The following is a 27,313-nucleotide window of genomic DNA, read 5'->3' as shown; positions in this document are numbered from 1 at the left end:
CAAATCCAGAAATCCATACAAGACTAAAGAGATTTTTAACAAGAAGAGAACATATACATTAGATATTTATCTAAGTGATTACAAGAATGGTAATCAAATAGTTTATTTTATTTCACTTTCTAGGAAAAAAAACAACTGCTCCAAAAGAATGTGTCTCTCTCCCATTCTGGAAATCACCATGCAGTCTGAATCTAACATTACAGTTCGAGATGACACTGATGACATCAACACCAATATGTACCCATCATCATCATATCCATTAAGCTTTCAAGTATCTCTCACTGGATTTCTCATGTTAGAAATTGTATTGGGACTTGGCAGCAACCTTACAGTATTGGTACTTTACTGCATGAAATCCAACTTAATCAATTCTGTCAGTAACATTATTACAATGAATCTTCATGTACTTGATGTAATTATTTGTGTAGGATGTATTCCTCTAACTATAGTTATTCTTCTACTTTCATTGGAGAGTAATACTGCTCTCATCTGTTGCTTCCATGAGGCTTGTGTATCCTTTGCAAGTGTCTCAACTGCAATCAATGTTTTTGCGATCACTTTGGACCGCTATGATATCTCGGTAAAACCTGCAAATCGAATTCTAACAATGGGAAGAGCTGTCATGTTAATGACATCCATATGGATTGTCTCATTTTTCTCTTTCCTAATTCCCTTTATTGAGGTCAATTTTTTCAGTCTTCAAAGTGAAAGCAGATGGAAAAACAAGACACTTCTCTGTGTCAGTAGAAATGAATACCACACTGAACTGGGAATGTATTATCACCTACTAGTACAGATTCCAATCTTCTTTTTCACTGTTATAGTAATGCTAATTACCTACACCAAAATACTCCAAGCTCTAAATATTCGAATAGGCACAAGATTTTCAACAGGGCAAAAGAAGAAAGCAAGAAAGAAAAAGACAATTTCTTTGACCACACAGCATGAGACCACTGATGTATCCCAAAGCAGTGGAGGAAGAAATGTAGTTTTTGGTGTAAGAACTTCTGTTTCTGTCATAATTGCTCTCCGACGAGCCGTGAAGAGACACCGAGAACGACGGGAGAGACAAAAGAGAGTCTTTAGAATGTCTCTGTTGATTATTTCAACATTTCTTCTCTGCTGGACACCAATTTCTGTTTTAAATACCACTATTTTATGTTTGGGCCCAAGTGACCTTCTGGTAAAACTAAGATTATGTTTCCTAGTTATGGCCTATGGAACCACCATATTTCACCCTCTACTATATGCATTTACTAGACAAAAATTTCAAAAAGTCTTGAAAAGTAAAATGAAAAAGCGAGTTGTTTCAATTGTGGAAGCAGATCCTATGCCTAATAATGCTGTAATACACAATTCTTGGATAGATCCTAAAAGGAATAAAACAATTACTTTTGAAGACAGTGAAGTCAGAGAGAAATGTTTAGTACCACAGGTTGTTACAGACTAAGCAAAAAAGTTTTCACCAAATTCCCATTCCCAAAAATTTTGTTTTGTTTTTTAAAACTGTAAAAAAACATGACTGCCAAATAAGGGGAAAATTTTTAAAGTATTGATTATACTGTAAAATTCCAATATTAAATGTTAAATAGATTAGGTCTTATATATTCAATTTCTTCATTATTTAATGTATATGTTGCATGGCAGTTTGTTAAAGTAACATCAATGTGTATATTTTGTCGTTATTCTGTCCAGTAGAAAGTATTCGTGTAAATCATATTTTCTAAAAAATTAAAATAAATGAATAGCCTTAAAACAGTATACATTTTAAAAATTCAATCAAAACCTGTATGCTTTACTTTTTTAATTCAGTTTTCTGAGCCATTTATCATATTTAAGTTAATGTTTTATTTGAATATTATTTTAATTTAAAATCTCAGATTAAATGTTCAAATTAATTAGAATTCAGTTTCTTAAGCCAATTAACACAGTCTTATAATATCCCATTACTATAAGTAATATATCTAAAACTTAAACCTAATATATATTTTCTCCTATCCATAAGCACAATTAGAAAAAAAATAATTTAGCACTTCCTTTCCTCAATTTTCAAAAATGAAAACCTAAACTAGCAAAGGATTAAAAAGAAAATTGCAAACTCAGGTATATTAATAAAATATTATATTATATGATGAGAATGATTTTTATCTAGCAAAAGTGGCAATAAACCTACTTATGTAGTTTTCACTACAGTTAAATTAAGGAATACCTTTAGGTCTTTCTTTATAAAAGCAAATTTCAGTTTATAATAATTGGAATTAAGTATGAAGAAATTTAAATGGATTTCTATGTGTGTGCAGAATATAAAATGTGACCAGCAAATCCTAATCTTTAATTTTTTATAATAGACTTCAGAGCCACCTCCAATATTAAACATTATTTCCTTGACAGGATTCTAGCCTCATTGTACACAAAATACAAGTTTTATTTGCATTATCATCATAATATACCCCTCACCACTTCTCCTTCTGTACCTTTGTGTCCTTCAGACACAAATTTTGAAGATTCTTTTTCTTGTCTTCAATGGATGTTAGGAAACTGAAATTACTGGTTGGAAATGATTCCGAGGCTTGTAAATGATATGTGATCTACTCATCCAGAATAAGTAATGGTTATTCCACTTGAGCAAACTGTGTCAAGTGATATTATTATTATTATTATTATTATTATTATTATTATTATTATTATTATTATTATTATTATTTAGTTTTTATCTCCTAGGGAGAAAAGGTGCTTAAAAAAATAAACTTTCTTGAATTATTTTCCACTTATCTGTTTGCTATAACAAATTATTAATAAATGTTAAAGATAATTGCTAAAAATAAGTTTTTAAAAGCACTTTCCTCTCACCAATTCTTAAGAGTTCCTTCAAGACTTATCATCCCTATTTTCTAAAAAAGGACACTAAGGCTCAGAGAAGTAAGGGGGCCTTGCAGTGACCCACCCTGTTTATAAACATAGGTCTTCTAAACAACAGATCACATTCCACTAGGACTTATTACCTCCACCTACAAACATCTCTGGCTTGATTAGCATAACAATTATTCCATTTTTATTTTTGCACTTTTTTCTAAATGAATTGAATAAAATACATGTGAGTCATTTAAAAATAATTTTTTCACTCATAATATTCTAAACAAAAATTGTCTTTCAAATTATCGAATTCTTTCATGTGGATAAAAAGAATTTGCTACTTTTGCCTTGCTTTTTCCCTTAATTCTAAGGAAAAAGAAATTCAATGCAATTGAGTAAAGGTCATGAAGTCACAAGAGAAATATGAATATTATTTGGTACTAATGCTAACATACAATAGAATCTTGGAAAAGTCACAGCATTACTATGTCTTATTCCTAAGTCAATTCAATAATGAAATAGAGGAGAAACAACTAAAGATATCATATTTTGACAAACTATAGTTTAATAAAGCAAGCATCATTAAAAATTAAATATAAATTCATATAGAAAGCACTTTCATTACACAGCAATACCTTGAGGTGAATTATTCAAATATTACTAATTAAATAATACTTCTGTGATAGTTTCACTATATGGGAATTCCTTGTCCCAAGGCAGAAAATAGAAAAGGCTTAGGGAGCTGCTTTAGATCAATCAGGTGGCCTGTTTGAGGTCACAGAGTTAAAAAGGTGACAAAGGCAGAATTAGAACTGAGATATTCTTGATTCCAAGCCTAGCATTCTACCACCTAAATCAAACTGGCCCTACACTCTCCTTTCAAAGACATGGAGAGTAAGGTTCAGAGATATACAATGACTAACCCATAGTCACAAAGATCAAAATTTAGGGAAGAAAGTCTCCTTTTCTGTATCACATTGCCTTTCCAAAAACTTGCTCTTCAGAAAAATATAAAATTTCAATAGCAATATTTTTACAGAAGAGACAACCATTTTTCAATACTTCATTTGAAAATATTTCCTTTGGTACTTAATATTATTTAATATTCTCTTTTCTATGTGAAAAATTATTTTTTCTTTTTTTGGTTTTTTTGTGACAGCTTATTTTGAATAAGGTCTAAAATTTGACAATATCCTGCTTAACAGCAAGACCTTTAATTAATTTTGTGTTTTCAAATAGAGATATGAATTAATACAACTATTCTTGGAATTCAATAGAAAAATACAATAGAATTTTAAAAAATATTTTAGTCTTCAATTCAAACTACTTCCACTCCTCCCCCAGTAGAAAAATCAATGTGTAACAGAAGACTAATTACTTCTCATGTCCTTTACAACATTAAGCCTGAGGTAGTAAAGTATAAAGTGCAAATATTATAATTTTACTATAAACCACTATTTATTGCCTATTAGTATTTCAGATGGTCACAGAGATGGACTTTAAAAAGCATATGTCAGGCCCAGTAGAAATCAAGTAGGAATACTACAGTTTTTATGCCTTTTATGAATATAAAAACATTTGTTCACTCATGAATTGAGAGAGAAAAAATAATGTATTTCCCTGATAGGCTCTAATAGCTTTTTAATTTGTTAAATAGTGTGTAATGAATATGTGGTGATAGTACTTAAATAGATTTAAAACAATGCTTTTAAAAAACCCCACAAGTTTATTTACTATAGAGGATTTAGTTTACAGGTTGTTAGAAAGCCTGATTAACTTTTATTTCTAATTAAATATTTGTTTTGTGGCAAGCCATAAACAACTTTTATTTTCCTCCTTTCTTATACCTTTAACTGGTGTTTTTTAAAAAATAACAAGTGATTTTTTTCTTTTATTTCCAATAAAAGAGCACAGCTATTTGTATTTTTCTGTAAAACAAAAACTGATAATGTAAAAGTAAAAACAAAAAAGCAATAGTAAATTACTTGGTACATATTCCTTAAAGAATTTTGCAGTTTTCTTTCTAAAACCATAGTTCAAATAATTAAAAAAAAACAAAACAAAACTCAACTAATATTAGGCACTGAAACATAACTATATATGATTCCTTCAAAAGAGGAATATAAGGAATGTTGACTAAGATGCTAACAGAAGTTGCTCTGTAAAAAGTGTGGAGCTTTTATCTTATTTCGAGAATATTGTACCCAAAAAGAAACCTGCTGTACAGATGCTCATCTATTATCAAAATTAAATTATTCACAATTATCTGTCTAATGAAACGTGTAGTATTCACAATATATTTCTCTATCTTTTGAGTATGTGGTAGTTTATTTTTTCATCTCTCCAAATAATTTGCCTGTTGCAATAAAACTGATTACCCCAAAACTCAAATAACCAAAATCCTAACATAAAAGAAACATTTGGTAGCAATACAAAGAAAAAAAGAACTGAAAGAGAACAGGTTTATCTCAGTTTCGTACAAAACAAATTTCAAGCTGTATCCAAAGATTAGAATACATTAACTCTTCACTAAAGTAACTCTCACTGAAAAAAAATTTTCCAATTAACCAGAAAATTAAATTTTGCAAAACATCCCATTACATAAATATTCCAGATAATAGATACTTTATTATAAAAGAAAATATTCTCAGATGCTATTTTAAATGTTTACTCATGAGTCAGTCTATTTATTTTTCTCTAAGTTCTTCAAAAATAAAAGATTGAAATTTATTTTTTGGGGGGTGTTTGCAAGACAATGGGGTTTAAGTGATTTTGCTCAAGGTCACACAACTAGGTAATTAAGTGTCTGAGGCCAAATTTGAACTCAGATCAGCTTAACTCCAGAGCCAGTGCTCTATCCACTGCACCACCATCTGAACCACAAATTGAACATTTCAATCAATTTTTAAGTCAGTAATATAAATTATCAAATTGAAAAATTAAGTAATATTTGCTATTTTAATCATTATATTCATATCTTAGATTTATATACACTGATTTTTAATGAGCATCAGGCACTTTCTCAACATAATTTATTATTACATATCACATATATTATATTATAGGCCATAAAAGATAAGATACTTTAAGAGCTACTTGAAGAAGGAAATTAAAGTAACCTTGGTGATATAAAACACAAAAACAGTGGGTAGAACAGAGGGGGATGGAGAAAAGTAAGAAAATAATGTCCTTTTTTCCCTCCTCTCCAGTATCTTAAAATGTCAAAGGAGAAAGAAAAACAGAAAAATAAAAATTTAGGGAAATCTTGCTGTATTATTTATGTATATTCTCATGTATGTTTATCATTTTTAATATGTTATAAAAGTTCCATGACAGAAGGGACTGGGTTTTGCACAGATGTGCAGTCTTAAAGAATGCTAATTTATAACTATGCTGTTAGGAAGAATTCTAAGTTAAGAAAGAGATAAATAGGAAACAATAAACTGGGGAAGGGAGGAGAATTTAATAAGGCAAAGCCCACTGGATGCCAATAAGTTGTAAGAACCTAAGTTCTAAGTAAGAAAGGTTAAGTCACATTAGAATAGAAAAAATAATACAACAGGTTACAGAAGAAGAGTAATAATTCCCTAAAATCTAGTCTTTCAAAAAAAATCAGCAAACCAAGTAAATTTTTATTAACTATTAAGGGAAAGTAGAATTAAATGTTAAACCAATACATTAATGAAAATTTGAGAAACATCAGCTAGTATGTATCCTGTGAGGGAATTTTGTTATTTTTCTTATTTTTGTTGCCCATGTTGCAAAGGTAATGGAGTAATTTGCCATTTCCTTGTCCAGTGAATTAAGGCAAACAAAGATCAAGAGACTTGCCCAGGGTTACACAGCTAGGTTTTGTTTGAGGCCTGATTTGAATTCAAGTCTTCCTGACTGCAGGCCCAACACTCTACTCCACTGAGTCATATAGCTGTAAGTTATAGGAGTAACATATTTGAGATTCCACAAACCAATTTATTATGAAGAAATCAGTACTGTACTGTATGCTGGTTTATCCTTCTTAGCATAAAGAAATGCTAACACTTCTGCTAGTTTACTTTTCTTTTGTGGGCCACCATATATAACATACTTCCAAAGAAATATGTTATATTTGTAAAGTTACTTTGTAAAGTTACTTAACAGTATTAAGTACATCAATTGCAAAATTAGGTAAATGTCTACCAATGAATGAGAGACTAAGCATTATGCTAAAATAAAATATATGTATACTTTAGATGTATGTACACATGTGATACACACACACACACACACACACGCACACTCCCAAAAATTCTAAAGAAATATTTATTTAATTATAATGAAGTATACCTAAATCTGAAATTCATCCAGGTTAGAAGTGGAGAAAATTGTATAAACTAACATATCTCCAATTAGTAAAGAAACTATTAGAATATTTTCTTAATGAACAAGAGTATGTGAAAAAATACTATGAAATTCAACTTGATATTTTCATTTGAAAGATATACACAGTAAAGATACACACACACATTTAAATCATTTGAGATCTAAAACTCCAACCCAAGAAAGTTTAATATAGAGAATCATATTTTTGAATATTAATTCCAATGAAATAAATTATAGGAATATGTGCATGAAAAATTACAAATCCAATAAAAATGGAAGCAGAGAGGAAAAAAAGAGATTGCCTGCACAGAAGAAATTAATAAAGAGATAAAAAATGAAACAAAAACTCTGGAACAAGAATTATTAATATGAGATACACTAATTTTTCAAAAACTATTACAATATAATTTATTACCTTTGAAATCCTATGTACTTTATTTTATGCATCAAAAAAAAATCATCCTAAGACAAGGTCAATAGGTTTCACCAAAGTGAAAAAGTGGAAAACTTTATTGAAATAGCTGCCCCTGAAAACTTGTAAAGTCCAAACAAAAATCAATGACTCCATGACATAGCAAGAAATATCATAACAAAATCAAAGACTGAAAAAAACAGAAGAAACTGTATATATGATATTAAAAAACAACTGATTTAGCATATAGATCAAGAGACAATTTAAGAATCACTGGCCTCCCTGAAATTCAGGATTTAAAAAAAATAGTCTGAAAATTATTTTTCAAGAAATCATAAATAAAAACTGTCCCTCCCTGTATATTAAGTCTAAAGGGCAAAAATAAAAGTAAAACACACTCACTGATCCCTCAGCACCAAAAATTCTAATAATGTCATAACTATAATATAGAGATCTACATTAAACAGTTTAAGTACCAAGAAATCAGTCACAATTCTATTATTAATCTATGTAGCAGCTTGTACGAAAAATATAATTTACTATTGCAATTGATGACTTAATTGGCTCCCATGGATTTAATTACTATAGCTATACTGATGCATCTCAAAACTACCTCTCTGGCCCCAAACTTTCTGTTGATCTCCTCTTTTCCACCTCCAACTACCTTTCAGACATTTTTCAAGAGCATGTCCAGGTAATAAATGTCTTAAACTCAATATGTCCTCCAAGCACCTTTCCAAACTTCCCTATTCACCATTCTCTCAGTCTCCTAGGCTCAGAACCTAGGTACATCCTTAACTCTTATCTCTTACCTCCTCCCTAATATGCAATCTTTTACCAAGATCTGTCTATTTCTTTGCAATATTCTTTGAATATATCCCCCGAGAACTGACCTCAGCCTACCCAAAAACTCATGCTTGGATTACTGTAATAACTGACTGGTGGGGCTGTCTACCTCAAGTCTCTCTCCACTTCATTCTATCTTCCATTCAGCCACCACTACTTTCCCAAAACACAGGTCTGATCATGTCACCTCCCCCTCTCAATAAAACTCCAGGGGCTCCTCTTACCTTCAGGATAAAATACAAAGTTCTCTGCCTGATGTTCAAAGCCCTGCAGAACCCATCTCCCTTTCCAATATTCTTAGCACATAGCTGACCTTCACCTTACTAGCTCTACCCCACCCCCATGATCAAGACACTAGGATATGACTCCAGGCACTTCCTCTGGTTGTCTGCTCCACCTGGCATGTTTTCCTTCTTCATTTCTACCCCGGGTTCCTTCAAGTCTCAACTACAATTCCATTTTTTACAGGAAGATTTTCTCCAACCTTTTAATTCTAGAGTTCTTCCCAATGTTAATTATTTCCTACCCATCCTGTGATTAGCCTGCTTGTACATATTTATCCCCCCCCCCCCCCACCATTTAGTGAGCTCCCTGAAGGTAGAACCCTTTTTAGCCTTTCTAAAATCCTCAGTAATTAGCATAGTGCCCCATATAGTGGGTGCTTAATGAATGGCTCCTGACTGACTGAAAAATGAGAAATCTTGGAATACAATAATCCAAAAAGAAAAAAAGAGACTTACAGCCCATAAAAAATCCTAAAAATGAGTATAAATAATCTTACATTGGGAAATAAAATGGACCTTTACTGAGGATATTAAAAAAGGCAAAATATAATCCCTGTCCTCAAGGAGTTCACAATCTAATGAGGGACAATTAAATAATTTAATTAAATGATCAAATAAATGAACAAATAAACAATTAAAGAAATATTTAATTAAGTTAAACTTTTAAAAAGTCAAGGATATGAAGAAAAAAATTTGGTCATCCTAGGCCCAAACTAGCATTTTTTTTTTATAATTTAAGGATCAGAGCTTGAATACAGTGGAAAGTGCTGAATTCAGAAAACCTGAGTTGAAATCTCACCTCCTATGATAACTTCCTGTGGTTCCTTAGGTATTCACAACCTCTTTGAATCTCATCTGGAAAATGAGGAGTTGGATTAAGTAGCCTCTAAAGTTTCACTAAATTCTATAACAGATGTGTTAGATACTCTAAGTGTTTACACTTAACATACAAAGACAAGAAATAGTAAATTTTTTTTCCAAGACCAAATTATAATAATTAAAATACTTCCAAGAGAGAAACTAGAAGGCTGAGTAAGTCCTGCCTTGGCAATTTTTCAATGTCTCAAAATTTTTATTGCTTTTTTCCTCAACAGGCACATTTGCTTATATTATCTCTTCCAATAAGGAAAATCATGCTTAGAAAACAATCTTTATCTAGTGACTCTATTAGGTGTTAATATTTGTATATATTTGGTAGTGACTTGCTCAAAATTATTGTAATAACTAAACTGATGACAAAAATAACCTTCCTTCAAAAAAAAAATGAAACAGCAACTGACTCATTTCAATACCATGGACTTTGTTTTAGCTGATAACATTTAACTTGCTAATATTAAAATAAACTGGAAACCAGCAGAAGAGTCTTCAGTCACAAAATCTAAGACAGAAAACTCTCTTCTTTGTCTGCCTCTCCATCTCCATCTCTACTTGATTTCAATGCCACAATACAAGAGGTGCCCACACCAGGCAGCACTTCATAGTCCCAGCCCACTACCCTGTTTTTGAAGCTTCCTTTTGGGTATCCCCATTGGACTGTAAAGATCCTTGAAGGAAGGGACTTTCTTTTTCATTTGTATCCCAAGTGTATAGCACAGTGACTGGCCCATAGATGTTTAATCAATACTTACTGAATTGAAAACTATTCACTATAAATAAAAAACACCATAAAAGAAGGAAAAAAATGCCTCAATAACTATATTATTGGGTGCTCTTAAGGCAATAGAATGGCATGAATGTTAGACTTTCAAAAGAACCACACAGTACATTATTCCTAAGTAATTCCATCAAGATTTTAAGAGTATCACTATTCAAAAGAATAAGGTGGTTTTTTTTTGAAAAACTACTCACTATAAAATGGGAAAGCTAGGTGGTACAGTGGATAACATGCCAGACCTGACATCAGAAAAACTCATCTTCCTGAGTTCAAGTCTAGCCTCAGACACTTCCTAGCTATGTGACCCTCAGCAAGTCAGTCAATCTTGTTTGCTTCAGTATCCTCATCTATAAAAGTAGATGGAGAAATGGCAAACTGCCCCAGTATCTCTGACAAGAAAACTCCAAAAGAGATCACAGAGTCAGACACAAGTGAAATAACTCAACAAGGACACTCTAAAAGAAAATAAAAATGCCACAATACTGTACGCTCTTCAGTCAATGGAATGACTGATACAGATTGATTATTTACATTTAACAATCAAATTTTAAGAGCATCAACTACTATAAAAATAACCTTTTAAAAATAAGAGAATTCTCTACACTTTCATTAAAACACTAACACTATAGTCATTAACATTTTGTCGACAGAGGGTGTCAAATATGCATGGGGGAAAAAAGGTTATTTTTGAGTTTTTACTTCATTCCATGAAAAATCTCAGGCAATCAAACTATTTAATGGAAATTTTCTTCATGTACTTCTCTCATTATAAATACAAACCAATTATGATGTACTATTCTCAGACACTCTTCCCCATTTTTAATACTTCAATTCAAAGTATACTACGTTTTATAATGCAACATTTGTAATGTATAATAATTCCTTCTCTAACATTTTCTTAATGGACTTAAATAAAAGTTATGTTTTTATTATCTTTTTCAATGTCTTTTTATAACATCTCAATACACTGGAATTTTTTTTTTCAATCAATCAGATTGAGAGATTCTCAGTTCTCTGAATATCTCAATATGATTTTTAATTTAATTTTCTATTATGTCTTGTAAAAACCAACTGAAGTTGATAAATAGCTGTTTTATTCCTGTTTTTCATTTTATATGTAGATATCCTCTAACTCAATACATTTCATCCTCATATTTCAACATTTTAAGACTTATTACATATTTATTTAGCTATTTTTATTTACTGAATTATGTAATATCCAATAATTTGCTATTAGTAATCTTGGAAGAAAAAAAAGAAAATGAGACCAAGAGAATCAATAACATTGAAAGTCCAAAACAATTTAAGTCCAGTTGAAAATAAAGTCATTTTACAGAAAGAATTGGTCATTGATATGTTCTGAGCAAACAGCAAAAATAATTGATTTCACAGCAATGGATATAATTTTAAAAAAATACATTTTGAAGAAAGGGAGTAATATAGATAAATAAATGTACTAATTTTTTAATTATGTATTTTCTTTTGTCATCAGTTTTTCCTTAATTTTTAAAGGATGAAGCATATGATTACCTGTCTCAACTATGTTTTAAGGATGTGCTTAAAATACATAAAAACAGAACTAAAAAATCTTCAAAGACATCATTAGACAAATATAAATTTCACTATTATTTGCACAGTGAGGTTCACAGGGCACAAAAAGCTGGATCCAAGTCAACAACATTCAGAATAGTAAAAATGCCAGAGGAAGGGGCATCTAGGTGGTGCAGTGGTTAAAGCACCAGCCCTGGAGCCAGGAGGACCTGAGTTCAAATGTGACCTCAGACTCTTAATAATTACCTAGCTGTGTGGCCTTGGGCAAGCCACTTAACCCCTTTGCCTTGCAAAAACCTAAAAAAAAAAATGCCAGAGGAGAAAAGAAAGCAATGAGGAAAGATGTCGAGAAAGTAGAATCCACAGAACGAGAAGTTGAAGATGATACCTTGAATGTTCACCTGGAGGTTTGAGAAGGCGACTATGCCCTTGACAGTAATAAGAAAGTTCAGTAGAGGGAAGAGTTTTGAAAGGAAAAAAAGTCCAGTTTTGGACACACTGATTTTTCAAATGTCTATGGGACATCTATTTTGAGATATTCAATAAGATGAGATTTCAAATTGGTGGTCAAGAAACAAAAAAGCTGGAGCTAGTAAAATAGATGTGAGAATCATCTGGACAGAGGTCACACTGAATCCATGAAAGCCCATGAGATCACTAAACAAAAGAGTAGGGAAAAGAAAAGAATTCAGACAGCCTTTAAGTAGCCCACAGTAAGAGAGAGGAGCCCTAGTTTAAGATCTGACAAGGAGAAGAAAGTGATCAAAATAATATATATTATTTGTTACCTTTTTTCATGGCTAATATATGAAATTAAATTTTAATAAATACAAAGAACTCTTCTTTCAGCCTTCAACCCTGTCTATTGATCACTTTCTTCTCCTTGATACTCTCTTCTCTTTAGGATTTCCTAACACTGCTTCCCCCTGTCTGAACAGTGTCCTTTGTAAAAAATGATGGATACATATTACAGTTGTATATAATTGGAAAACAAATAAAATGTTACAATATTAAAAAAAGAAAAAAGAAAATAAATTATCAAGGAAAACTTCCCTGATATTCTAGAACCAGAGAGCAAAAAAGAAATTGAAAGATTTTTATTGATTACCTCCTAAAAGAGATTTCCAAATGAACACTCCCAGGAATATTATAGCCAAATTCCAGAGCTACCAGGTTAAGAAGAAAATACTTCAAGCAGCCACAAAGAAACAATTCAAATATCATGAAGCCTCAGTCCATATAAAATAAGACTTGGATCCTTCTATATCAAAGTACTGGAGGGCTTGGATTAGGATACTCTAGAGGCAAAAGAGATAGAATTACAAGCAAGAATCACCTACTCAACAAAACTAAGTAACCTTCAAGGGAAAAAATGAAGATTCAATGACAGAGCATTCCTGATGAAAAGATCACAGATGAATGGAAAATCTAATTTTCAAAGAGAAGCCTGAAGAAAAGCATAAAAAAGTAAATGGAAATGAAATCAAAAGGGATTCACTGAGGTTAAACTGTTTATATTCCTATATGAGAAAATGATGTTTGTAACTTATATTAACTTTTTCATTATTAGGGAAGTTAGAAGGAGTATATATACATACATACATATATATATATATATATATATATATAGAGAGAGAGAGAGAGAGAGAGAGAGAGAGAGAGACAGACAGACAGACAGACAGATAGAAGGCACAGTTGTGAGTTGAATAAGATAGGATAATTATCTAAAATAAAATAAAGAGGTAAGAGGTATAGAAATTCATCTTATCCTACAGGAAAGTGGGAGGGGAAGGGGTATAAGAAAAGGATTGAGGCTAATAGAAGGGAGGGCAGATTGGGGAGGAAAATGTCAGAAGCAAAACAGTTTTAAGAATAAACAAGCTTGGGGTGGCAGTGGATGGAGCACGAGCCCTGGAGTCAGTCCACCCCAGTGCCTTCTCAAAAGCTCTACAGTCTCTAGACAGCCTCACTAGATCAGGTAAACTTTCCGTGGCTACCTCCTTACTCATGATTAGATTGAACTCCTCCATATCGTACCTTCACTAGCTCCTGTCACTTGAAGTAGCTCAATAGAGCCCCAGGAAGCAGTTACCACAAATCAGTTGCTAAAACTTGTCCATTCTACTTTCTACCAAAAGACAATTTTCCATCATTTCTATTCCACAACAACCACTATACAAGGTTAGGCTCTTCTCACCTTTTGCCTGTTCTATTTCAGTTGACTCCTAATTGGTCTCTGATTGTCCTCTCCAATTCATCCTCCAGAGACTTGTCAAATTGACAGTCCTAAAGCAAAAATATGACCCTATTAATCTCCTAATTCAGCAAACCCCAATGTTTCCTTCTTGCCTTAGCTAGAAAATAAAATTCCTTATTATATTTTTCAAAACCCTTCACAATCTGGTGCTAGTCTACCATTCCAGGCCTACAGCATATTCATCTTCATCATGGTCCCTATGTTTCTGCCAAATTGAGCTCCTTGCTATTCCTCATCAAAAACATTCCATATGTTAACTTTGGACTTTGAACTATTTCTACTTTCCCTGAAAGGTTTTCCTTCCTCAACTTTTCCTTTCTCACAGAAACCTTAGTTTCAATCAAAGCTCAATTGAAATGCTGTTTGCTAAAGAAATCCTCTCCTGATCTCCTCAGTCAAAGAATAACAATAATAGGAGAGGGAGAAAAATGTGGGGCTCAAAATCTTACAAAAAAATGAATGTTGAAAACTTTGCATATAGCTAGAAAAATAAATGAATACATTTATTAAAAAATTTATGTCTAAAAATATATAAAATTTTGTATATAATATATATTATTATATAATAATTATTATATACTGTATATAAAATAAAATGATAGATAAATAAAAAGAAAAAATTTGACAATAATAATAATAATTAATAACATTTATTTCATACTTTTAAGGTTTACAATACCCTTCACATGGTTTCATTTGAACCTCACAGCAACCATGTGTGAGAGAGGTACTATTATTATGTTTATTTAACATCTGAGGAAATTGAGACTGAAAGTGACTTGCTTACGATCCCACAGCTAGCATATAAGGTGAAATCTGAACTCAGACCTTCCTGATTCTTAAGTTTAAATAACCACTGCAAGTACCCTCCTCTGTGAAATGACTTTGTACATATATTTCATTTTCTATGTATATGCTTCTGTCCATCCCAATAAATGTATAATTGAATAGAGAGACCATTATCCTTCTTTCTTTGCATTTCTGTGGCTGGCACATGAATGTCTGTTGAATGAATTGTAGTTGTAAAAAACAAAATGTAGTTGATAAGTTCTTGAGGGGATATACCAATAGAATAAAGGTGACCAGGGCCAAATGCGGGGACAAAGAGAATTAAGAGTATAGTGGGTCTGAAGCAAGATTTTTATCGGGTAGGCTACAACAAATAAACTCTCTCTAGAAACTTCAAATGTGCTGGGACTATTTTGTCTTAAAGAATGACTTGGAGTACTAAGAGTAACTTGTCCACACTGACAGAGGCAGTCTGGTTGCAGTAGCAGCTCACTTGAAACCTCCAAAGGAAGCACCAAGCTGTGCTACCTAATGGCCACAAAAACATATTTATATTTTTCCTATATTTAATTTAAGACTTTAATTCAATTTTCCAGAATTTCAGGAATTTAATTCAATTCAACAAACATTTATTATTAAAAAGGAAGCTAAAATCATGACAATACATGTTTCCTTCCTGAATTTCTTAGTTCTGGGATTTTTTTTTTCCAGAATATTACCAACTTCTGGACATTTGACAGAAAGTACCTCAGTATCTATAATGACAACTTTACAGAAACAATGTAAAAGGATGAAACAAACAAATCCCACCCCCTTTACAAAATGACACTAAGATGACGTTGGCTTTATTACAAGATTATTTCCTCATATTCCACAGCTTCAAAGTGCTGCAGCTTAGCAACACTATCATAAAGCTCTAGGAACAGAAAAACAATCCATTTTCCTTTTTCTATTATAAAGAAGGAAATATCTTCCAAATTTATCATTTAGTGCTGAATTTTTGTTTTCATACAATTTCCTTATAAAAGTAAGAATTTTTAAACCACAATCCCAAAAATCTTATATAAAAAGTAAGAATAAAACGCTAAAATGGCAAGCATTAAATAAAGGACATTCAATTAGCCTGGCATAAAATATAGGAAAAAAATCAAAGTATACATCTATACCTATTCATCTTAATGTTACTGACAGTTAATCATATTTCAATAAAAGTTAGTATATAAGCATCTTTCCCATTTTCAATAAAACCCAAAAAGAGGCATTGTCCTCTTAAAAATAAATACAAATAAAAGAACACTGGGCTAAAGCTAATTACAGTACTGAAAGTATCAGCCAACAGGGGAAATTTTCACAAAAGCTTATGAAATAAAAACAAAATTATAAAACAAAAGCTTGTTCTAACATAGTTATTTTTGCATATAACACTATGATTATTTCCGAAGCTCAATGGTTTTACTTTTCAGCTTGACTACAGGAATTTCTATTAATGACTACTGTTGAAACTCATTTTGGACAACAGACGTGTTCCTAAATTTTGGATTTTTGTAAACAATGTTTAAAATGCACTAGGGCAGTTCTCTGCTGAAAATAATACTTCAATAGATTCTTTTATAAAACAACTATTTTATTAAGCAAATAATGACAATTTATCTACTTGATAAATTAGGAGTTACATATACAAAAGTCTTGATTAAAAAGATTGCTCCAGCTTTTTTTTTAGCAAAAACTTATTTCAATCTTTATATAAATGAAAAATCTCTGGAAAATGTATTAGTATATATTACTCATTTATCAAGTAAATGAAATTGATGTTTTTAGTGGCTAAGGACCTTGCAAAACCTCAAGATCACCTTACAACAAACAAGTCAAGATTTCTTCTTTTTAAAATTTTTATTTTTCCATGGAAAACATGTAAAAACAAATCTTAATACTCATTTTTAAAGGTTTGAGGTTCACATTCTATCCCTCCCTGAGAGCATGAGCAATTGTCATTTTGTGCAAGAAAAATGTGCAAGAGAGGGAGGAAGGGAGGGAGAGAGGGAGGGAGGGAGGGAGGGAGGGTGGAAGGAAGGAAGGAAAGAAGGAAAGAAGGAAAGAAGGAAGGAAGGAAGGAAGGAAGGAAGGAAGGAAGGAAGGAAGGAAGGAAGGAAGGAAGGAAGGAAGAGCATGTTTCAATTTCTATTCAGATACCATCAGTTCTTTCTCCAGAGAAACTGAGCAATTTTCATCCTAAGTTCTTCAGAATTATCATTGTACTACTAATAATTGTACTGCTAAATTATTCACAGTTCTGCAATGAACAATATTACTGTTACTTTTTACAATGTACTCCTGGTTCTATTCACTTCAATTTGTATAAATTCCTGCAAGTCTTTTCTGGGGTTTTTCCCCCCCACTTTTTTTAAAGGTTTTTGCAAGGCAATGGGGTTACGTGACTTGCCCAAGGCCACACAGCTAGGTAATTATTAAGTGTCTGAGGCCTAATTTGAATTCAGATACTCCTGACTCCAGGGCCAGTGCTCTGTCCACTGCACCAACTAGCCACTCTCTTTTTTTTCACTTTTAATGTTATTTTAATTATTTTCCAATTACATGTAAAGATAGCTTTCTACATTCCTTTTTGTAAAATTTTGAGTTTCAAATTTTTCTTCCCTCCCCACTTTTCAATACAGCAAGGAATCTGTTATAGGTTATACATGTATAATCTTGTTAAACTAAACTAATGTCCATATTATTCATATTGTGGAAGAAGAATCAGAACAAAAAGTAAAAACCTTGAGAAAGAAAAACAAGAAACAAATTTTTAAAAAAGTGAAAATAATATGCTTTGATCTGCATTCAAACTGCATAGTTCTTTCTGTGGATGTGGATGGAATTTTCCAACAAATCTCTTAGAACTATCTTTCAATAATGTATTGCTGAAAAGAATGACATCTATCATAGTTGATCATCACCCAGTGTTTCTATTACTATGTACAGGTCTGGTTCTGTTCCCTTCTCTCAGTAGTTCATTTAAGTCTTTCCAGGTTTTTCTGAAATCTTCCTGCTTGTCAGGTCTTATAGAATAATAGAATTTCATTGCATTCATATACCACAATTTGTTTAGCCATTCCCCAATTGATGTACATCTCCTAAGTTACCAATTCTTTGCTACCACAAAAAGAGCTGCTATAAATATTTTTGTACATGTAGGTTCTTTTCCCTTTTTAATCATCTCTCCGGGATACAGACCTAGTAGCAGTATTACTAGATCAAAGAGTATGCAAAGTTTTATAATCCTTTGGGCATAGTTCCAAATTTCTCTCCAGAATCACTTCCCAGCTCCACCAACAATGCATTAGTGTCTCAGTTTTCTTACATCCCCAACAACATTTATATTTTCTTTTTCTGTCACAGTAGCTAATCTAATAGGTATGAGCTGATAACTCAGAGTTGTTTTAATATGCATTTCTTTAATCTATTTTCCAGGTTTCTCTAGTACATCATTTCTAATATCATAATAGCACTCCATTACATTCATTTATGGACAATGCCTTCAATTTACAATTCTTAGCCAAGAAGAAAAAAAAGTTGCTATGAAAATTTTTGTACAAATAGGTTCTTTTCCCTTTTTAAAAAAAATTCTTGACTTCCATCCAAGATGGCAGCAGAGAAGACAGGCACAGTGCTAAAGTCTCCTGATCTTCCCTCATAAATAATATGAAACAAACCTCTTAACAGAAATCCAATCCACAAAATCCAGAAAGAGAAACTAGGAGAAGATCTACCTCAAGGTTTGTCCTCCAGGATCATGGGTGAGCTGGGTGTAGAGGGCTTACTCTGCCAGGAGCACAGGACAGGGTCAGAGCCTGAGAACTTGACTAGCCTGATCAGCAGGGTGGGCGAGATCCTGAGACCCTGAACGTGTGACCAGTCTGATCAGGGACAGGGTGAATGAGGGTCTGAGAGTTCCATTAGCCTAATCGGCCTGGTGGACTAGAGCCTGAAAGCCTAAAAGCAGGGCAAGTCTGATTGGTCAACTAGGGAGCAGAGGCTTTGGTTGTGGCACTGAGCTTGCTGGAAGAGCTGAAGGAAGAGTTCTAGTGCACAGCTGGAGGGGGAGTTCCAGTGCTTCATTTCAGTTGAAGTCTCTTTGCAGAACAAAAACAATTACAGCCCACCTCTGCCCCAGGTATGTGAGCAGAATACCTCCCTCAACTATGAACAAGTGGCTAAGGACCTTGCAAAACCTTTGCCCTAGGGCAAAATTCATCATTGATCAAACATAAAAATACACAACAGTTTCATCCACCCACAGCAAGTTAAGGTCACTGACACTAGAGAAAGCAACCAACACAGACTTCTGGTCAGCCCACTTGGAGTTACTAAACCCAGTGAGTAAAGCCTCTAGGGATCTCAACACCAAACCTCTGTGAACCAGTCCCTTGCCAACATAAGGTCTTAGTAAAATGAAGAAAGGCCAAAAGAAATGGGGGGTCCATAGAAAAATTCCTAGAAAGAAAAGACCCTAACTCAGAGAGACCTAGAACCTCTGAGGAGAATAGGATATGGTCTCCAACACAGAAAGACTTCCTTGAAGAAATCAGCAGAGTTTAAAAATCAATTGGAAGATTTGGGAGACAATTAACACCTTGCAACAAGAAAACAAATCATTGGAAAATACAATTGGACAAATGCAAAAAAGCAAAACCTCAATGGGTCAAGTGGAAAATTCTTTCAAAACTAGAATTGACCAATTGGAAAAAGAGTTGCAAAAGGTAAATGAAGAAAATTCTCTAAAAAAAAGAATGGAGTCTGTGAAAACTAATGGCTTCATGAGACAGCAAGAGCCTGTTAAACAAACCAAAAAAATAAAAAAAAAAATAGAAGAAAATGTAAAATACCTCATCAGCAAAACTACTGACCTTGAGAACTGATCAAGAAAGGACAACCTGAGAATTATAGGTCTGCCTGAAAACACTGAAGAGAAAAAAAAGCCTGGACTTAATATTACAGGATTTAGGGATGGAAAACTGCCCTGATATCATGGAATCAGAGGACAAAATTGTTATTGAAAGAATACATCGATCCCCTCCAGAAAGAGATCCTAAAATGAAAACACCAAGGAATGCTGTGACCAAATTCCAGAACTATTAGATAAAAAAGAAAATCCTGCAAGCAGTCAGAAAGAAACAATTTAGATACCAAGGAGTCACAGCAAGGATTACACAGGACCTGGCTGCAACAACATTAAGGGATCGAAGGGCCTGGAATGAGATATTCCAAAGAGCAAGGGAGCCTGGAATGTAGCCAAGAATCTACTACCCAGCAAAGCTAAGCCTTCTCTTCCAGGGGAAAAGATGGATATTTAACAAAATGGGAGACTTCCAACATTTCCTGAAGACCAGAGCTTAATAGAAAATCTGGACATCAAACAGGAGGTTCAAGAAACACATGAAAAGGTTAAAGGGGGGGGGTAAAGGGGAAAAAAAACCTGGCACCAATAAGATGAAACTGTGGCTATATACCCACTTGGGAGAAAGGTTCTCATAACCCTTGAGAATTGTAACTCTATTAGAGAGACTATACTTAGCCAGAAGTGATGGACACTCATGACTTTTCTGTGAGTCAGATAGAATGATTTAAAAACAACACCTTAAAAAAGGGGACAGTAAGGAGACAGGAAGAGGGAAGAGAATGAATGGGGTAAATCTCATTACATTAAGAGGTACAAAAGACCTATTGTAATAGAGGGGAAGAAGAGAAACTGAGAACCACCTGAATCTTCCTCTCATCAGACTTGGCTCAAAGTTAACTTATACAAACACTCAGTTAAGAAACTTATCTGACCTTTCAAGTATTATAAGGGGGAAAGGGGAAAGAGGAGATGGTGGGGAGAAAAAAGGGGAACTAATGGAAGGTAGGGAAGAAAGGGAAAAGGGAAAGGGGAAAGAAAGGGGAGGGGGGTTGACACAGGAGGGCAAACACACTAAAGGTGGCAGGATCCAGAACCAAAATACTGGGGAATATGGATAAAGGGAAAAAGAGGAAAAATACAAACAGAGGGAATATAGCATGAAGGACAATAAAGAGTTAGTAATTATAACTTTGAATGTGAATGGGATGAACTCTCCCACATAAGTGAATAGAAGGATATGATTTCTCTCTCATCACATTCAACTTAGATCAATGTATACCATGGAAACATTGTAAAGACTAACAGACTGCCTTCTGTGTGTGGGGTGGGGAGGAATATTGGGGGAAAAATTGTAAAACTCAAAATAAATAAATCTTAAAAAAAAATTCTTATGGATACTGAGTAGTAATATTGTTGGGATCAAAGGGTATGTATATGGCTTTAGAGACCTTTGGGCATAGTTCCAAATTGTTCTCAGAATAGTTTGATTACTTCACAACTCCACCAGCAGTGTATTTTTTTGTTTTGTTTTGTTTTTTTGGCTGGGCAATGGGGTTAGGTGACTTGCCCAAGGTTGCACAACTAGGTAATTATTAAGGATTTGAGAACATATTTTAACTCAGGTTCACCTGATTCCAGGGTCAGTGCTCTATCTACTGTACCACCCAGCTACCCCTTGCATTGTATTAATGTCTCAGTTTCCCCACATCCTCTCTAATAGTTTTTATTTTCCTCTTAACAAATGAGATTATGATTGCAATTTAAAGTTTATGAAATTATTTTCATATAATAACTATTCAGCAGATAGTAAAAGTATTATTTCCATTTTACAAATGAGGATCTGAAGCTGAAAGACTAAAATGATTACTCAAAGGTGGGGAAAAAACAGGAGTCTAAATCAAAATTTCTAACTACAAATCTGTTTTTACAAATAGTCACTCAACATATTTTAAGTGTTTACCATGAATCAGGCAGACTCTAAGCACTGGAGAAATAAGCACTGCCCTCAAGAAATATACTCTCTAAAGAAGGAAGATAACATATTAAAAAAAAGACCCTGAAGGGGGATGGGGAGGAAGGTAGGTAGTCTCAAAGTTAATTTCTTCTTGCAGAAAGATGATTTTCTAGAGAAAATGAAATTCAGGAAAATTAACTGATTGGAAAATAATGAGGTGAATTCCCTGGTTGCCCTCCTCAGAAAGAGGGCTGGGGGGAGCTACAACCTGAGGAAGAGAGTTATCCCAGGGTTATCCTGGGAAGAGGTATGAGTTTCAGAGTTGATTTCACCTTTATTTTATTTATTTATTTATTTATTTATTTTATTTATTTCATCTTTATTGATTTTATTTTAAACTTAAGAAATAAAACAAACATTTCCATAACACAGTAGAATGGAGAAAAAAGTGATTGGTTGTGAAACTACAAATCTATTATATACAACTTGCTATTCCTTGTAAATATATAATAACATTATGTAAAGTTATTTCTCCCCCCCTTTTTTTTCAGAGTTGATTTCATCTTGCAGAATAATGAATTTCTAGAGATCATGCAATTTAAGTGGAAATGAAGATTCCACAATACAATCATTATTCCATACAGTAGCAGAAATGTTAAAAAGTATGGGTGATGGTGTATAACCTTAGGCAAGTCAATTAATCCCATTGCCTCACAAAATACAAAATCCATAGGTGATGAACTGAATTTCTAATGATTCTAAGATATGCCCTGGAAGTTTGTTTCAGTTTGTCCAATCTCATATCTTTCCTACTTCATTCTAATGCCTTTTTTGTTTTGTTTTGTTTGTTTTTGCAAGACAACTGGGTTATGTGACTTGCCTGAGTCACAGCTAAGTATTAAGTGTCTGAGGCTGGATTCGAACTCTGGTGCTCCTGACTCCAGGGCCACTGTGCCATGTAGCTGCCCCATTCTAATACTTCCCCCCTCCACAACTGGATAATTAATCTTGCTCTCAGTTCCTCTGCTCTCCCAACCTACCCCTTGTCTAGTAAAGTTTACCTCTAATCCTGGGAGGAAGTAAAAAATCAAGACTTTTTTTCACAATCTTTTTACAATCAAGACTTTTTAGAATCTTCTAAGGCCTAGACCACTGACCAGTTAACTAGTTGATTCTGCTAAACAAAAAGATTGATCCCTTTAATTCAAATCTTTCATAGCTACAAAACAACCTTATCAGATAAATTCTTCAATTCCATCGAAGCCTAATTTTGTATCACTACCAATTCTAAAGGAAAAAGGAAACCAAGATTTTCCATGAGCTGACAGGACACATATGGAGATAAGATGATCCACAAGCAAAGTGAAGGAAGGGGGAAAGTCCATTTGTCTGAAAATGTTCCAGAAGGAAAATCAACAGCTGCTCCCACTGCCATGTGGTTAAATCAGTAGTTCCTTTCCCCTACTCTGTAACATTAATTTATCACAGCAGCTCATCAATTTATGATATACAAATGTCAGATACAGTAGATGACCCTGAACTGGGACTGAATAACACTGTAGTTATTTTCAGTTTTTTAAATATCCTTAATTTTATGCTTTCTGGCAACAGTCTGATAATAGAATGTAGATAAATAGTTGTATTTCCCTGACTCATTATTATGGTATTCAAAGAATTTTGAAGAGAAATCTCTGAGGACTAAACTGGATCCTTTCCATTCATCGTTTAGTTGGACTATTCATGAAATAATTCAACAATGACTATTAAAAATAATAGATTGTTAATTGGTGACAGGGATGCTTATTTTCCTGAGTTACTAAGAAATACAACTTGACAAGAACATCAAATTTTCAGTATAAAAACACCAAAATTCTAGGCGACAACTTAAATAGTTATCTATTGAATCAATCTATCTATCTATCTATCTATCTATCTATCTATCTATCTATCTATCTATCTATAGTTTGTATTCCATGAATTATTATTATCCATGAGGAAAACTAAATTTTTAGAATCAGAGTGTAGGAAGGGACCTCAGAGGTCATTTTTTCCAGTCATCTGAAGAGAAATCCCATCTTTACATACCCAACAAATATTATTTTATTCTGAGCCTGATGTGGGCCAGTCTCCTGGTAGTTTAATTTCAATATTGGAAGAAAATGAGATACTCACAAGACGTACAACAAAAGGAGGTTTACTTAGTCATAGCAGGAGAAGACAATTCAACAAAGACAGGATAACTGCAGTTGGTTCAGCAAAGCTCCCTAAGCCTGAGTTACCCATAGAGATTTATCAGTTACATATCTGAGACTTCCTCTTCTAAGTGGCTAGTTTTTTACTCAATCAACCAGGAAGGGAGGTAAAAGGGAAATTCACTGTCTGCTAAGGCAGCCCAATCTATTTTTATATGGCTCTCAGAGGGCACCTGAGAGAGGAGGCTTTGTCAGAAATGTGCCAGTAAGTAACAGGGTCAATAAGTCTAAAGTGTCACTAAGAGTAGCATTGATACTTCCTAAAATGTTTAGATTTTTCTGTTTTGTGTGTTTGTCTGCATTTTCGAATTCTAAACTGGAGCTTTTTCTCATATTCTTCACAGAGTCCAATATTACTGTGTTGGAAACTGCAAAGACTGAAATGTAATAATAAGTGAAGCCTTTGGAAATATAAAACAGTGTATAATCTGAAAAGTGTTTAAAAATTAGTTTAATATGGTTTATTCACATAATTCCAATATAAAATACTATATCAACAATTATTAAGAAGTTTATCATTTATAAAAGCACTTGAAAATATTAACATCATATTGAAGAATAATGGGATTGTACTCCACACTGCATTAACTAAGAATATTATGATTGATACTCACACTTGTTTTAAAAAAAAGACTACCAATTATAACACAACATCTGTTGATTCTGAGAGAAACTACAATCATGATCAAGCAAATTTCTGACTGAAGAGACATTAAAGAAAAAAATACACAATAAACTTTAGAGTAATTTTGATTGGTTTTCAATAATTATATTCTCACATTATTTTTGGAATTTAAGATTAAAATATGATAAGTGGGAAAAAATAACAGCTGATATCAGATTTTTGTGCACTGCTATCTTTACCATCTACTGTGAAAACAACATTCAAGCATTACTCATTTTTAAAAGATGGTTTTAAAAACATTATTAGAAAAAATACCCAAAAAAATCCCAAGTTTAAATAGGTTCTTACAGAAATGTACAAATGCAGATTGTCCAAAATAACGGGTCAATGCAAACAGAAACTCCCTTAATAGTGAATATAAATAATAAGTAATAAATGAGAAATCATTTATAAATGTTGATTCCTTAGATGAGTTATATCAAATTCAAAAAGAAATTTGGTCACTAAACTGTACATTAGGACTCAGAAAACCACTTTATCTAAATTCTATGGTATTTTTATTTATTTGGTCAAATATTTTGCAATTACATTTTAATCTGAAGCAGCAGCACTCAAGGGGTGTTGTAATGTTGCCTGTGGGTCTCATAATAATAATCTATAAAAAGCTATCAATGTTAATATCCAAAAAAACCATTAACAAACCCCTAAAAGTATAACCCCTCATGCTATGAGTAAGGGCAACAGCAAATTAAAAGAATAATAGACATGGAGATGTACAATAAGGAACTTTGTGTGACAGCTGTGGAAGCCTTTCATGAACCCTGAAATCCAAGTGGAATGGGCTCTGTCAATAACAATGACTGGGTATCAGGTATTAGCCTGATAAGAGTACAACTTTTCCAAAGCATCAAAGAAAATGGGGTAGCACAAGGATTTGCAAGTCAGCCCCAAAAGCTGTCATGAAAATCATCTTAATATAGAGGCCAGAGCAACAAATGACCCTCATGTTCTGATAAATCATATGGGCAAGATAAACAAAACAAATCAGATATCACACTTATTAGAAAAATTTCAATAAAGATGGCACTAACCACTATTGCCAAACTATGACTTAGCTGCAAATGACCACTCCAAATACAGACCAATTTGTTTTATTACTTTATGTAAAGTATTCACAGCTTGTATCACAAATATACATTTATTTTTATGTATGTATATATATATATTTGTGTATGCACATGTATGTGTATTTATGTACTAATACCACAATATACTATACTGTCTGAGCAACAAGTTCTCATTATATTAATACTACCTTTCACAATTATCTCAAAAAGGTTGACTTGGTTCCATACTAATAGCTTGAAAAATATATCTAACAGATCCAAGAATTGTGATAACCCTAAAGTATTTGATGTCCATATAGAAAACTATTATCTATGTAAACATGCCAACAACAAAAAAACTAGCAAAAATAATTGACATAAAATCAGCGCATTTTTTTTTTCAGAAAAGCAGTGCAAAACCATTATCATTGGTCCTAGCCTTAAATTCATTACAATTTCTCCAAAATATAAATAAGGTTTCTAAGTTAAAGAGGAATTTTTTAAAAATTATTAATTATCTGATGTACACCAAAACATCATATTATAGTTAAGCATTAAAAAGAACAATAAGTAGTTCCTTTATCTAGAGAAATCTTCAAATACATCAAAATGTCATTTGGATTCATTTTATATATAAAATTTTAATATATGCCAAGGGAAGATGAAAATATAAGGCTTCAAGCTTAAATATGTAGGTTAAATTGAATCAGTAGATGAAGGTAATACTTTTAAGTACATCTATCTTCAAGCAAAACACAGAGAGCACACATCTATATCAAGTAGAAAGTTGTACCTAAATGTATCAAAAAACTTAAAGGCATGCTTAAATCAAAGCTTGATGGGAAGAGTACATTTAAATCAATTAGCACCTATATAAGACCAGTGACAACACATACTTCTAGAATCATAATAGATTTCAGAAATCTTTTTTGCAAAAACCCATACACAATAATAGCAAAATATAGAACTTGTCATGGGAGTAAAACAACTATTGAAAGGTTAGCACTTCATCACCAAAAAGGAGGTAGAGGACTGATAGACATTTTCCTAACATATGAAACAAGTCAAAATCCCACAGTAGCATTTTTGCCAAATGCAGATATAGTTTCACCAGACAATAATAAAAAGTAAAAACATGCCAAAGCCATTGAAATTGTGTAATATACCTAAAAATGGTTCACATCTGGATGAAGTCTATGAAACAGCTAGGTTACAAAAATGCAAATGATTCTCCATGGGCAATGTACATATGAATTTAGCCAATACTATGTAAATAAAGGCAGAGAGGACAAATGGCTTGGATTTCTTTGTGAAAAGGAGTAGTCCATGATGCTAATTCAGGACAAGGTCAAAGCCACATCTTTAAGCATCTTGTATTTAGTAATCAATACAGATTATGCAAGATAACACATTACTGGAAACTGCAAAATTTAAGCACCTGAAATACCAATGAAGACATAACCTATTGGTTAGA

General features: G+C 32.9%; 2 protein-coding genes across 3 annotated transcripts in view; one reads left to right on the top strand and one right to left on the bottom strand.

Moving 5' to 3' along the window:
* Positions 1-27,313, bottom strand: part of COG5 (component of oligomeric golgi complex 5) — a 351,259-nt gene that overhangs the window by 264,275 nt on the left and 59,671 nt on the right. The gene's annotated exons all lie outside the window — the stretch shown is intronic.
* GPR22 (G protein-coupled receptor 22) lies at positions 149-1,450 on the top strand. Its single transcript, XM_074193935.1, has one exon. The coding sequence runs from the start codon at positions 149-151 to the stop codon at positions 1,448-1,450; it is 1,302 nt and encodes a 433-aa protein (XP_074050036.1).

This window comes from Macrotis lagotis, chromosome 7 (assembly GCF_037893015.1).
Source record: "Macrotis lagotis isolate mMagLag1 chromosome 7, bilby.v1.9.chrom.fasta, whole genome shotgun sequence".
NCBI classification, from domain to species: domain Eukaryota; kingdom Metazoa; phylum Chordata; class Mammalia; order Peramelemorphia; family Peramelidae; genus Macrotis; species Macrotis lagotis.
The sequence above is the reverse complement of the archived record's forward strand: the minus strand, read 5'-3'. Positions and strand labels throughout refer to the sequence as shown.